At 40.2% G+C, this 15,648-nt stretch overlaps 1 protein-coding gene across 9 annotated transcripts in view; it reads right to left on the bottom strand.

Moving 5' to 3' along the window:
- The window catches only part of nrxn3a (neurexin 3a), a 201,588-nt gene that overhangs the window by 44,258 nt on the left and 141,682 nt on the right, over positions 1-15,648 (bottom strand). For all 9 annotated transcript variants that reach the window (XR_014798685.1, XR_014798686.1, XR_014798687.1 and 6 more), the window contains 6 exons: positions 15,458-15,577; positions 15,055-15,175; positions 14,709-14,969; positions 14,264-14,454; positions 12,074-12,247; positions 5,957-6,076 (listed from right to left, as the gene is read on the bottom strand). Coding sequence is in view for 6 of the 9 variants with exons in the window: in XM_084915427.1 (XP_084771553.1) it covers positions 5,957-6,076; positions 12,074-12,247; positions 14,264-14,454; positions 14,709-14,969; positions 15,055-15,175; positions 15,458-15,577 (987 nt within the window). In the remaining 3 variants the exon portion in view is untranslated. The remainder of the gene's footprint in view (positions 1-5,956; positions 6,077-12,073; positions 12,248-14,263; positions 14,455-14,708; positions 14,970-15,054; positions 15,176-15,457; positions 15,578-15,648) is intronic.

Raw genomic sequence — 15,648 nt, 5'->3', positions numbered from 1 at the left:
CGCTAGCTCACGTGGTTGCAGTGCTACCGGGATTTAAAAATAGTTACGCAAAACGGAGCGTGCCTGCTCCCACCGGCTTTAAAGGGTTAAATCAGCTGTGTTGGTTCGAGGACGCATCTAAAACCTGCAGGGACACCAGCCCTCATGGACTGAGATTGCCCACCCCTGCCCTAACCTCAACCGGTCATAGTGGCTCAGTGACACTGATGAATTCGTATTTAAAGATGACATGTAATCATTTTTAATCATGGAGCTCACATTAGAAATTAAAGTTACCTACTATGATGTAAGACACAGAATTTTTTTTCTTTTAATTTTCTTTCTCTGTCCTACATAACAGGTTCAAGCTGAGTATGTTCACTGGAATTAGAATTTAGATTTGATAACATTTGTATTATCGTGTAATAATATTATTCTATTAACATTTTAGGGGCAGGTATAGCTCAGTAGGTGGCATGGTCGCCCATGATCGGAAGGTCGGGGTTCGAATCCACTGAACAGCTACCCTGAGGTACCCCGGAGCAAGGTACCATCCCTACACACTGCTCCTCAGGCGCCTGATTAGTGGCTGCCCACTGCTTCACTGAGTGAATGGGTTAAATGCAGAGAGAGTAATTTCCCCACGGCGATCCATAAAGTATACAAATTATTATTATTTTTACATTATTTAAAAGCTGATGAAACTGTACATTATTAACCCCCCTCTAAGAACAATTATGTGTATACAAAATTATTTATTTTTACAATAATCACATATTGGTTTTAGCAGGAGTCCCGTTGTGAGAAGCTTGTTCACCAGGTTACTTGGAACGAGGTTGAATGCTGAGCTGTAGTCCACAAAGAATATCTTGATGTGCATGTTGTGTTTGCATAGGTAAGTAAGGGCTTTGTTGAGAGCAACATAAATGGTATCTTCAGTTGATCTGTCAGCTCTGTAGGCAAGCTGGTGCTGATCCAGATCAGCTGGGAAAGTCGTTCAAAGCATTTTTAAACAACTGGGATAAATGCAAGAGTTTAGTGTGGACTCAGCTGCTTATGATGATGATATGATGATGCTACAGAGAGACTATGCAGCTACAGAGAGTACCTGATGGGTGAGTAGAGGGTCTCTGGGTCGTTAACCCTGACCCTAAGCATCGGATAAGCTGGAGGAGATAGCAGGGGAGGTCTGGGATTCTATGCTTAAATGGTCTGGTTCATATAGAGCTTGAGGGTCCTGCACAGTATCTTAGCTGTTCCTAGTTCTGCGCTGTTCTGGACAGAGATCTCTGATGTTGTTCCTGGGATCTGCTGGAGCCACTCGCCTAGCTTGGGAGTCTCTGCACGTAGTGCTCCAATTACCACTGGGACCACTGTTACCTTCCCCACTGAGAATTGCTGTTATGGTCTTCCAGTATTGCACCATCTCCAGCCTTGGCGGTGCCGTTCTCACATTGTTCCCCTGCCCCTGAGAGTACATTTTGGCCGGTTCTGTGGAGAACAGCTAGTTTATTCTCCTGCCTTTTATCTCTCTGGTGTACCTCTTCAAGCAGCCTCAGGTATGGACAGTTTGCTGTAGTTCTTAGGCACCGTCTTTGTTGCACCTTTCTGCAGCTCTGATCCCTGACCTTGATCTGATCACTGCTGCCGTGGTGTAGATCAGCTTGTTAATCTCGGTAATGGTGGTGGCGTCCGTAGTGCTGCATTCACATCATTTAGTAGATGTTCTGAGGGTACTTCACGTAGTCATGGTAACTGGAGGATAAGGAGGCTGCGGAGGATCCAGGTTTCAAGCTTTGCCATGATTCTGTCTTTCAGGTCAGTTCCTCCCGCATTCAATGATCCTTCTTCTATTGCACTTGGGGTTTCGTACCCAATCTCGGGTGGGGGTGATGATATCTCCTTCATCAGGAACTCAATGGGGATGTGGTGGACAACACTAGAGGCCAACTTCAAGCCAGTAGCACAAGTGACCATCAAGTGCGGGATCTACCAAAGAGATGCTCTGTCCCCACCAATGTTCCGTCTAAGCTGCGCACGTGCGCAATTGCGCCCTGATGGCACGGTCTCTGCGCAGAGAAAATCTGCGTTGCGCACACAAAAAAATTCTAACCTGAATTGAAATTAAAGTAAATATGTGCCGACACCGGTGTTTTAGCTAGCAAAGCGGCTGATGTGGAGTGAAGCCACGTTAATGACAACGTGTACAACCATTGGAGATGTGAGCAGGACAGACGGAACAACTGATGGAAAAAGTGTGGACTTTATACCAGTTTTTAAATTGTGTTGATTGGCCACGTAAAACCAGAGTTATGATAAAAATATCTGCAATGTTTGGTTTTCTTCCTGAATACTATCGTTGTTCATATTTACTGCGGGAAGAAACGGTAAAAACGGCGTTTTATAAGGAAAACGCTCGAAAGCCTGTGAGCAAAAACAAAACCAAAAAACCCCTCAGCCTTTCCTATTGGTGGAAAAATGTACCATGTGGACCAATCAAAACATGATATGGCAACGTGGCATTTAGTTGTTGCTAAAGCAGTTAATTAAAAGTAGTCTAACATAAATGCTGTAATTTGATTATTTTAATAAACATGTAACTTGGATGGATTCGATGCTGGCGTGACCACAGTGCACACGTCTGATGTTGCTCACAGTGGTCCAAGGGACGCTCAGGGAGTTTGTGTGTTCGCTCAGACACATGAAACATTAGAGGGAACATTGGTCCCCACTGCTGTTCTGCATAGGCCTGAATCCTCTCAGTGAGATCATTGACAAGACTGGCTACGGAAACCGACTACAGAATGGAGCAGTTGTCAGCCACCTCCTGTACATGGATGACATCAAGCTGTATGCCAAGAGTGAACGAGACATCGATTCACTGATCCACACCACCAGGATATACAGCAATGACATCAAAATGTTGTTTGGACTGGAGAAGTGTAGTCAGATGATAACAAAGAGAGGGAAGGTAGTCAGAACTGAGGGGATCAAACTACCAGAAGGCAACATTGCAGACATAGAGGACAGTTACAAGTACCTGGGGATCCCGCAGGCGAATGGGAACCATGAAGAGGCCGCTAGGAAAGCTGCAACCACCAAGTACCTGCAGAGGGTCCGGTAAGTCCTGAGGAGTCAGCTGAACGGTAAGAACAAGATCTGGGCTATCAACACCTACGCCCTGCCCGTGATCAGGTACCCTGCTGGGATAATAAGTTGGCCAAAGGAGAAGATAGAAGTCATTGACATCAAGACAAGGAAGCTCCTGACCATGCATGGAGGGTTTCACCCCAAGTCCAGCACCCTGAGGCTGTACGCTAAGCGGAAGGAAGGGGGCCGGGGACTGGTGAGTGTCAGCACCACAGTCCAGGATGAGACAAGGAACATCCACGAATACATCACGAAGATGGCCCCAACTGACCACGTGCTCAGTGAATACCTCAGGCAGCAGAAACCCAAGAAAGAGTAGGAAGGCGAGGAACCATCATGGAAGGACAGGCCCCTGCACGGTATGTACCACTGGCAGATAGAGGAGGTGGCTGATATCCAGAAATCCTACCAGTGGCTGGACAAAGCTGGACTGAAAGACAGCACAGAGGCACTAATCATGGCAGCACAGGAACAAGCTCTGAGTACAAGATCCATAGAGGCTGGGGTCTATCACACCAGGCAAGACCCCAGGTGCAGGCTGTGTAAAGATGCCCCTGAGACAATCCAGCACATAACAGCAGGGTGCAAGATGCTAGCAGGCAGGGCACACATGGAACGCCATAACCAAGTTCATCAGTATAGTGTACAGGAACATCTGTGCCGAATATGGCCTGGAAGTCCTGAGGTCAAAATGGGAGATGCCCCCAAGGGTGGTGGAGAATGACCGAGCTAAGATCCTGTGGGACTTCCAGATACAGACGGACAAAATGGTGGTGGACAAACAGAAGAAGACGACCGTAGTGATAGATGTAGTGATACCGAATGACAGCAACATCAGGAAGAAGCAACACGAGAAGCTGGAGAAGTACCAAGGGCTCAGAGAAGAGCATAAATGATCTTTAAAAACTGATTATGAGAACATATTGTAATAAAAGCAAAAGCTGACATCAGAATGTTGTAGTAAAAAAATTATAAAACAAAGTTATTGTATACCCATTGCCCTCCCTTAACCAGTACATTTTTAAATAGTTTAACGAGCCCTGTTTCAGATGAAATGATAAAATCATGGGATTTTATACAATGTTACCACCTTGAAAAGGCACAGAATAATAGGAATGACTCAGCACTACTTCAACTTAGCGCAAACCTATAAAAAAAAACTATGCAATACTTTTCCTGACAAGCAAGCATCCAAGATGTCTGAATGAAAAGAAACCTACAGGGAAGTTCTTACACCTTAGGAGAAATTGCTCAAACTTCTGGAAGAGGAATTTAAAACCAGGTTAAGGAGAATATATTCAAGATTTAAAAAGGAAAGTGCCACTCTTACACAACTGACAAAACTTACAACTACACTTTAATATAATCAAGATCTGAAGTACTGAAAAAAGAAACTCCAATTCAAAAAACAAAAAGAATAACCTTCATCACTGAATTTAACCATAATGATCAGCAACTTAAGGATATAGTTAAAAGACAATGGCAGATTCTAATGGATGAATCATCTGAAGGAAAACTACAGATGTGACAAATGCATGCACATAACAAAATTGTATATTTACTACTATTACTATAAGTTTTTTTACTTTTCCACACAGTGGTAAGAAGTTTCCTGTTAAACAGTTCATAAACTGCAGTACAACATCACAGTCTACAAGCTCAAATGCCCCTGTGCTCAAGGTTATATTGGACAAATAAAGAGAGCACCTAAATAACCTCTTTGAGAAGACAAAAAAGCCACTCATACTGGAAACATGGAGTATGTGACAGCCAAACACTATCATGAAGCTAAATATGGTTCTTTTGCCACTCTGAATTTTATCGTTTTTTAACTCAATGCAACTCAGTTCATCTAAATTGATTTCTCATAGAGAGATGCTTTGGATTTCAGTGCTCCATACAGTGACTCCTGCTGGTCTGAGTGATGTTTTTCTTGTAAAATGCATTTTTGTGAACAAGCTTATATGAGACATACAAAATACAAAATGTTTATGATAAAACTTGAGAGAACACTTCAATTGTAAACACACTAATCTGTTTTAAGATTAATAATTTTTTCCATATTGTTATGAGGAAGAGATGAGAATTACCTGCAGACTATTTGGTTTCATACTGATATGTTAGCTTGTTTGCTGGCACGGTCAGATACACCAGTGTGTTTGACAGTTTTGTTCTGTACCCTATTGCCTTTGGGTATTCAGCACTGGAGTTACATTATTTTGGTTTAGCACCACGGATGAATGTATTGGGAAAGAACATCCTCTTCAGAGACTGAATGAGTTTTTTTTACAACCGACTCTTTCATCTATTCACCACTTGTGAACACAACTACAAGACTAGGAGTTTGCTCTACTCAGCTTTTCTCAGCAGCTTGGAAATTGTTCTTTGTGTCTCACATCCACACAGATACTGTTCAGCAATTTCACAGAGCTTGTTGTGGAAATGTCTTCCCAAATAATTTTGCTTAATATCTTGCTGCATATCAAGCACACACGCAAGCCGGTAAACAAAGAAATATGTCCACACAATGTTAAATCCTTCATTTTTGTCCATGATTTTTCTTTGTAATTGGAATCCATAGCTAGGAAGACTTAATACTAACCATACATCAGTGCCACTCACCACCACTAAGGTTCAGCTAAATTAATATTTAGTGTATAGGTTACATATTTCTAAGAATATAAAGCTGACTTGCAACATGTGTATTAATATGCAGTCAACACATTGAATGTTCTCCATTTGAATTTTTTTTCTTGAATCTCACATTTGTCACTCACTGGTCACAAAAAAGTGATATTGTATGAATGTGACATTAGATATTACTCACGGTCATTGCATTGTGTGCCGGTGTATGAAGTCATGGAGCAGTCGCAGGTGTAGTTCTCCCATTGTTGAATGCAAATGCCCATGTTGGCACAGGAATCCTCTTGGCAGGTAGTGCTGGGTCCTGGGGATCAAGACAAAAGAAGCAAACACAAAACTGGCAAAACTGGCTTCAGTTCAGTGTTGCAGCTCAAAATATGTATATGATTCTACTATACCAAAGAATGAGAGGAATGGTTTATGATCAGGGTACAGAAACAGTGGTACTGAAGAGGACTCATCTTCTTATGGCCGCTGACAGTGGACTCACCTCTGTGCTTGTGCTGCCTCAATGCAGCATTCATTACCACTGACCACAATATTTTAGTACAGAGATTATAACATGCTGTGGTTTGAAGCAAATCTATTGAATAGTTTACATTTTGTACATGTAAATGGGATGTCTTCACACACTCAGGTTAATTATGGAGCTACTCAGTGTTTTGGTCCTGGGTAATTTAAGAAATACTTACATTAAAGCTATGTATCAGTTAGTTTTGAGTTTAGTAGTCCATAGTTTTTTCATTTATATTTTAAGTTCTTGATTCTCTTTCGTGCCCAGTCTGTCCCATTCTTGTCTTTGTCTCATCACCGGTGTCTCCTGTGGAAGTGATTTGTGTCCCCATGTCTCTCTGGTCTCTCCCTGTTCTGTCCCCATACTTATCTAGTTCATAAGCCTTCCTAAAAATCCCTACAAATCTTAGAAATGTGGTTTTTAAACAGATACATACTAGGTTTCACTCTATTATTGCTGGGTCTTTATCTTAAAATATACAGTGATCAGGCATACCATTATGATCACCTGCCTATTATTGTCTAGGTCCCAGTCCAATGAAATGGTGTGCATGGTCTGCAACAATGCTTAGCAGGACCCAAGGTCTCCCCAAACATTGCCCAGAGTATCACACTGCCACTGCTGGCTTGTCTTCTTCTGCTGTCAGGTGTTCCCCAGGTAAGCAACACACGCACCCGGCCATCCATGCAATGTAAAAGGACACATGATTAATCACACCAGGCTACCTTCTTCCATTAGTTAGGGGTACAGTTCTGATGCTCATGTGAACATTGTTAGTGCCCTCGGTGGACAGGGGTCAGCATGGGCATGGGTCTGCAACTATGCAGCCCCAAACACAGCAAACTGCAATGGACTGTGTATTCTGACACCTTTCTATAATAATCAGTGTCATTATTCAGCAATTTGAGCTACAGAAGTTGATCGGTTGGACTGGAAAACATAGGCCACCCTTCATTTTTCATGCGCATTAGAAATATCCTGTCTCAGAGTTACGCTGAAAAACTAGTTCATGCATTTATTACTTCTTGGCTGGACTAATGTAATTTATCCTGTATTGGCTTCCATTCATTGGCCCCAGATCCAAATCCAAAATTGAATTCAAAATCCTGCTCCTCACATACAAGGTCTTAAATAATCAGGCCCCATCTTATCTTAATGACCTTGTAGTACCATATCACCCTATTAGAGCACTTTGCTGTCACACTGCAGGCCTACTTGTTGTTCCTAGAGTATTTAAAAGTAGAATGGGAGGCAGAGCCTTCAGTTTTCAGGCCCCTCTTCTGTGGAACCAGCTTCCAGTTTGGATTCAGGAGACAGACACTATCTCTACTTTCAAGATTAGGCTTCAAACTTTCCTTTTTGCTAAAGCATATAGTTAGGGCTGGACCAGGTGACCCTGAATCCTCCCTTAGTTATGCTGCAATAGACGTAGGCTGCCGGGGATTCCCATGATGCATTGAGTTTTTCCTTTCCAGTCACCTTTCTCACTCACTATGTATTAACAGACCTCTCTGCACTGAATCATACCTGCTATTAATCTCTGTCTCTCTTCCACAGCATGTCTTTATCCTGTCTTCCTTCTCTCACCCCAACCAATCACAGCAGATGGCCCCGCCCCTCCCTGAGCCTGTTTCTTCCTGTTAAAAGGGAGTTTTTCCTTCCCACTGTCGCCAAAGTGCTGCTCATAGGGGGTCATATGATTGTTGGGGTTTTCTCTGTATCTATTATTGTAGGGTCTACCTTACAATGTAAAGCGCCTTGAGGCGACTGTTGTTGTCATTTGGCGCTCTATGAATAAAATTGAATGGAAATTGAATGTGCATCACTGAAGTCTTGGCTGCCCATGAACAACCTGTCTGTCACTGCTGTTCCTTCCTTGGAAAAACTTTTGATAGATACCACTGCAGAGTGAGAACAACCTACAAGAGCTGCAGTTTAGGAGATGCTCTGACCATATCATCTAACCATCACAATCTGGTCCTTGCACTTGCTCCTTAATAATAGGTGCCAGAATAACGTGATCATCAGTGCTATTCACGTTACTTGTCAGTCATCATAATGTAATGTCTTATGGCTGTTAAATTCCATGTGGTGACTGTTGTTGTATTTGGCATTATATAAATAAAATTGAATAAAACTCAATACTGAATTTTGATGGGACTGAATTGGTAAAAGATCATTCAACTGCTACAGTTATCCCTAAAAATCTCATTTTCTCATTGGAATGTGGCAAAATGTAGTTATTATTTAAATAAACTATACTATTTTATATTTGAAATGAAGCATAGTACATTTCAGCGTTATTTCTGTTCAGACTTTCTGTTTGGCTGTTCTCTATGCATCAGTTTTAACTGCTGAGCTAGTTCATGTTTACAGGAGAGCTGAAGCCCATTCCAGCTGTCATGGTAGAAGCGTGTGGACAGGCCATTAGTCTACTGGACTAACGTGGAGAGACAAACAATCATTCATGCTCACATTCACACTGACAGCCAATTTAGAATCATTAATTAAACAGGCATGCATGTCTTTGGACTGAGAGGAAGGTGGAGTACACAGAGCAGGAGGAGAGGCCCAGCCAGACCTTTGTGCTGTCAAAACGCTAACGCTACTGTGCCACTATAACAATGTGTCATCGATAACTTTGTGAATGTTAGGATGATAATGACAAATAAAGAGCAACAAGACGTTTTGTTAAACTGCTTTGTGTGTTGTTGTTTGTATACTTTGGTTACTCACACACATTCATTTGTTTGGGAAATTATTGTTTATTTTTTATAACTTGAATGGTTGGTTTGCAATGATACTGAACAAAAACGTATTGTTATTCGACCTCAAATCATGTGATGGTCCGGAGACTTACCTCATTAAAGATGCGGGCTGCTCAGTTAAAGGAAGTATTCGGGACAAAGTCATGTTAACCGTTGAGGGGGGATTTTTTAAACGTTAGCTTATAAGAAAATCCTAAAGCTCAGTTTTGATGCTTATTTGCTGTTTGTTAGCAGTGCAGCATCGCCATCTAGTGACGGCAAAATGTATTGCTGCAATCTGAACTCCCTAATTATAGATGGGCTTCGATATAGGCAACAAACTTACAAACAAACAAACAAGAAAAACTTTTAATGTGATGAAAGCTTGTAATGAAATTACAAACAATGAAATTTCAAACAGTTTAAAAGACTGTTGAGCTGATCGTGGTGTATTGCAAAAGAAAAAGAAAACCATACAAAAATCATACAAACACACAAAAATGCCATGGACAAGACCAACAAACTGCGATTGATGAAATTTTATTTGGAAAAATAAATTAATCAACCGATACTTTCTTGCGCTGCATACAGTACAATGAAATAACATTGTTTTCATTCTGATTCAGATTGTTATACCAAGGACATATACCGTTTCTTTTCTACTAAAATGAAATGTCAGCTAGCACATTTATTGGTTTAACATGGGGCTCTTTAAATAAATGTTCCATGAAAAACAAAAAGTACAATACATACATTTCCAACTCAATGATATGGCAGGCATAAGAAAAACTGCTGTATAGAAAATGATGTCCATGCAAACAGATTGTGGAAGATGGCCCATAAAACAGCAACAAATAAATAAGTGAATAATAAAAATGCACAACTTTTACAGGAAGATGGAAACATTTTGTCCACAATGACATTTGTTTTCTTGTGCAAAATGTTTCAACGGCCCATTTTGGTGTAGCTACACAGAACATGTTAAAACCTTTGGCAAGTTTTTCTTTGTGAACAAAGGTCTGTGTGAACTGAATACCAAATATAGCCTGATGCAGAAATAATGGCAAGATGTAAAACTGCACATCCTATAAATAAAGATATAAACTATTTTTTGAAGTAGTTTCATTGTTATTTGCTTTGTACTTCTGCAGCTGACCATTTGTAAACCCCGGCTACCTCAAACAGCAGTAGTCTAACAAAAAAAAATGTAATAAAAACAGTGATTCCCATCGAAAGTGCCAAATATTATTCAAAAGAGTCACATAAATTTTGAGCTTTGATTTTTTTATAATAGATATATAATAGCTTGATCTCTTGGTAAAGTGTGAGAGTCATGAAAAAACAACTTAATGAGAATGTTTTAACCAAAATCAGGACATTGTTACTACGTAACAACGGCCAAGATATTTTCAGTCCAGTTGCCACAGGTGTATTTAATCAAGCACCAACCATCAGATCTGTATTTACAAACGGCCGTGAAAGAATGGGTCATTCTGAGAGCTCACCAAGTTCAAGCATGGAAATGTAATCGGATACGAGCATTTGAAGTCAGTTTGTGAAATTTCTTCCCTCCTAGATATTCCATAATGAACTGTGGTGTTGTGATGGTATTATTCCAAAGTGGAATCATTTAGGAATCCTAACAACTCAGCCACAGAGTGGCAGATCATGTAAAGGTGCCATGCATTGCTGCGACGTAAGAGTCTCTGCTGACTGACTAACAGTTTCAGCCTTGCCCATCAACATCGGCACAAAAACAAAGGCGCTTCATGGCATAGGTTTCCATGACCAAGTACCTCCTGTACTTGTAATGTGTAGTCGCCCCTGTACCTTTCTTCATATGGTCTTTTTACATGTTCATGGCAGAACATACACAGTGCAGACATAAAATATGTTTTTTTGTTGCTTAAGTTTCAAAGGCATGTCGACTGTCATATAAAAAAATCTACTTGGGTCCATGTCCAATGTTTTGCCTAATGCTATTCCAAATATAACATTTCCTTGTAACATAGTCATTTCAGTGCAGTAATGGGATACATTACTGCAGCTTTCTGTTGTCCTATCTTGTTTGGTGGCCCCAGTGAGGATAAAGATTTTTGCAGATGTATGGCCATCTGAAAAATTATAACTGATGTAACAATAACCAGTGCAAACACAAAAGTAATGATAGTTATGGTTACTGTAATGAATTATCTATAGACAGTACAAAAAATGAAATGCATTACTTTAAAAAAGTAATAGAAATGATGATACTTAATGACCTCAACAATGATGTACACAAAGAAATAGTTGTGATTTTGTCACCATTTATGAAAGTGCTCTGAGACCAGAGAGAACTTTATTTACTGTGTAGCATTGTATCATCTGAATACATTACTCTGTGGGCTTTAAAGGTTGAAATGGATGTAAACAATGATCCACTCAGGACTGACATATCATTGGCATCGTGACACAGGACAGTGTTAACATGACGGTGTTCAGTATATGTAGTCAGAAGCATTTTAGCTAACTCTCAGAGTTAGTGTAAGTGAAGAATAATGTGAGTATGTTCAAGGAAAAAAAACATTTGCTCTGAATGTAAATGTAGTGACTCTCTCTGTCTTTTGTCCTTTTACTGATATACCTGAGCCAGCACCCATTAGAATCTGTGTTTTTGTATTGAATCAGTTATAAAACTTAATATTCATATCATTCAGAAAAAAAACTTTACAAAAGCATCATAGATTAAAAAAAAATAAGAGAGGTAATCTTTTGTTGCTGCATTAGCAAAGGCTGCGTAAATAGTGATGATGAAGGCTCTGTAAGGAGGCAACCGATGTGGCCGATAACTTGGTTTTGTAAGAGGAACTGATTTGATCAGAATTCTAACAGTGAATAAGTGAGGCAACAAATACAGTTAATAAGATGAAGCGCCTTCCATACGGTCTCATGGATGAAGAGCTACTGTTTGCATTGAGCAGGAAGAAAGGGCTGCTGGAGTTGGAGTTGAAGTTTGTGTTGTAGTAGTCTAAATCAGGCTGAGATTTGAGGGACGGTGTACCTTCACATCCACGTTCAATCTGCCCGCTGCGAAACAATGCATCATTGAGGAGATCCGGAAGACGACCATTGAGGTCCACTGATGCCAAACAGCCCTGGAAGCCTTCTCTGGAAGCCACCAGTTTAGGCAGGTTGCCATACATGCCTGGACCCAGTCCAGCAATGAACAGATCACCTGGGGCACAGAAAAAATGCAAAAGTGCAGGAGAATATTATCTTTAAAAAAATGTACACAGAAAAAGCTGAAATTTCTAGGTGGATATTTATAGAAAGATTTGTGTTGAAATCTTTTCAGATCTAAACGACATCAGGACAAACAAAACAGAACTTTTAATTAATTATGAAACCGAACTAAAGAGAGCCCACATATCACACAGGCTTTTCCTCTTGACAGCTGTACACGTACGTTGATTGTTATTGTTGTTGTTGTCTCAATACAACGCTGGCTGATTTGCAAATGTATGCTAATTATTCACATTCTTATTGCTTGAGCCCACAAACTATTTTACTGTTGCATTACTGGGAACACCAGAAAAATACGGCTGTACTGTCTTGTTAAGTCTGGGGGTGGTTTTAAAAAATAAATTTCCTCTATCCAAATCGATTTTAGTTTAAATAAAGTGACATCGATTCACTAAATCCTGAATCAATATTTCAATATAAAAGTATTTTGTTAGAAACGCCAGAATCTCAGGTTAAAGCTCACAAAACTATTTCAACAACCACCAAACAGCTAAAACAGTAAATGAGAGCAGGTAAACGGATTCCACACAAAGATGTAAAACACAAAGCGTGGATCGTTCACCCGACGCCACGTACACCGACATCGCACAGATTCTGAAGCTGCAGGTTTCGTCACTCTCTGACCAAAACTCGCTGAACCATCAGCAAAACAAAATGATCAAAACTACGCTTCATGAATTTCCTCGTACTTTTGCTGTTTTGCTTCCACCACGATAAAATTGCACTTCAGCTTTCTTTCAGTGTACTCACAGACCGGTTTACCATCAAACATCTCTGTTGTCTCCATTATTCGCTTGCTTATTACGCACCAGTCTACTAGTGTGTACATAGCCGAAGAAATGTAAACTTTTACAAATGGTGCCAAATTACAAAACACTGAGCTGTGTCTCTAATCAAACTTCACTCTGCTTCACTTCAGCAGCGTCAGGTAATGTTCACATGTTGTATCATAGTTTTCTTTAGTTTTTGTTCTACTGCAGAGGTTATAGGCCAGGAAAATCTGCTTCATGTTTTTCTGTTTTATCCTCAGTTACTTTGACACAAAGGCCTCTGCTGTGATGCTCACACCTCTGATGAAGTCTCAGCTTTGTTTTTATACATAGATATAAAAATATGGATATGTACTGATAAATGATCAGAATTCTAATATTTCTGACTGTCTGAGTCAAAACTGAATCGAATCGAATCGGGACCGTCGAGTGAGTTATAGAAATCAAAATCGATACCCAGCCGTAGTAGTTGTTCTCTTCAAAAACCAACTCCTTCATTTCACAAATGCAAACAGGCATCAAGGCACGACTGGGGAATAGTCCTGAAGTATTTCAGTGTCAGTATATTGACCCACACTTCCTGCTGACAAAGTCAAGCCTAGCATCCATGAAAAGATTTAAAGTTGAGTTAGAAGTAAGTAGTAAGCTGACCAGTTGGCATCAAAGGATGTATGCCATGAGCCCATCCTCAACACAATTAGTCATTAATATTTGGCAGTCCTAAACTTTAACTTCAAATTTAACTAAGTCAACAGTGATCATCGTCATCGTTCTGAATTGTGAAATTATTTGATTTATATCCCCAAGGTTACAGCATGCACCACAAAGTGTCAAAAACTGGGCTTGAAGGCGCGCTACACACACAGCTAAGAGGATTGTGCATCTATAGTCCTGAAATTGAAACAGCTTGAGTAGATTGTAATAAAGCATTAAGAAAAAAAAGTTTTTAAAGTTTATTCATAATAATGATAATAATAATACATTTATTTATAGGCATCTTTTAAAACCCCCAAAGGGCTTGAGGTATGGTTTGTGTGTCTCCTGCCAAAATGAAACCAGGAAGCTTTTGCATGTCTGGTAAAATGTCTTAACCACTATACCACAGAGCGTAACTTAAACACTCGTTTCTTATCAGTGCAGCAAAAAATCACTATATCTAAATGAAAAACTGAGTGTACCTTTAAGGTCCAGATTCTTGGCACCATTGATACTCTGACTAGTGGCTGTAGCATCTACTTTCAGCGTATGGGTGTTGCTGTTGTCTCGGGTAATAGCCACATTGTGCCACTGATTGTCATTTAGTGCCCTTTCACTTTTTCCCTTGATGAGGTTGGGCCCATTTCCAAGGTCAAAAACATAGTGTATGTACCTACAAGAGAAAAATCACTAGTTATATGGGTTTAACAACAAAAACAAGTCTGAAATAGCAATACAAACATCTGCTATTTGCAAATTAGTAAAAATATAACAGAAAGATGAATTTTATCCTATAATGCCATGATCAGGATATCAGACTTTTGACAAAAATGTGTTTGTTTGTTATTCTTATTGGAACACAATAAAATCAACGATTCAACAGCCATTAAGAAACATTTAACAGGTATCCTCTAAAGGAAAGTTTACCCTTTAACTAGTTCCACAGCAATGAAATCATTGCCGTCTCCAGAGTTGAAGAGTATGAAGCCATCTGGTGAAGTGGTCTTGAACTGAAAGAAGAGGTGCATGGACGTGTAGGCCTGTAAAGTGGCCAGGCTGAGATAGCTGCTCTTGGATTTGAAGGTGACAGGGTCAGCGATAATGGAGCGAATCCCAAAGCGGGCATTGAGCTCACAGTAATCAATGTCACCATTCTTGCATAAGTCAATGTATAGCATGCCGTTAAATCTGAGAAAAAGAAAAGAACATGTAGGCAAAAATAAGGAAACATTTTTAAAAATCTACAGAATATTCATCTTAGAAGTATAAATACCTTAGGCTCTGGAGGTGACCAATAAAGCTGGATGGGATGCTAGAAACAAATCGGCGCTCTGTCATTATGCCTGTTTCGATGTTATGGAACTCCAGACGAGTGTGGTCACCCACCATTTGGCCTGGAGACGGGGAGGGTGGAGGGGAAGGGTTGAAAGAAAGACAAAAAACGAAAAGAAAAGAGAACACTGTCTGACACTAACACAAAAGGGCTGATTTAAGGAGAAAATTACATTGCACAGTATTAGATGAATGCAAACTGACACTAATGGGTACATGTGTACTTGCTTTTTTGGAGCAGAATTACACACTGATTTTAGTGTTTATGGCGAGATGCTGTAGCATGGTGGAATAACACTGACAAAGACATACTAAGAATATTTCCAGTTGATGGAGGCAAGTACCTTCTGCTACATCATCGTCAACCGTTAGCTTGTAGGTTTTGCCACGACGCACCACACGCACTGTATGCCATTCATTATCATTGAGCTTTTGCCCAGCATACAGGGTCTCCGGTCCCTTGCCTGAGAACAATGGTCAGTCACAAAGTTAAGGACATCCTGAGAGCCTAAAACCAAACCTTTGCTTCCCACCA

This window comes from Perissodus microlepis, chromosome 19 (genome assembly GCF_051167445.1).
Source record: "Perissodus microlepis isolate ML-2025 ecotype Zambia chromosome 19, ASM5116744v1, whole genome shotgun sequence".
Classification (NCBI taxonomy): Eukaryota; Metazoa; Chordata; class Actinopteri; order Cichliformes; family Cichlidae; genus Perissodus; species Perissodus microlepis.
This window is presented reverse-complemented; position numbering and strand designations above follow the sequence as displayed.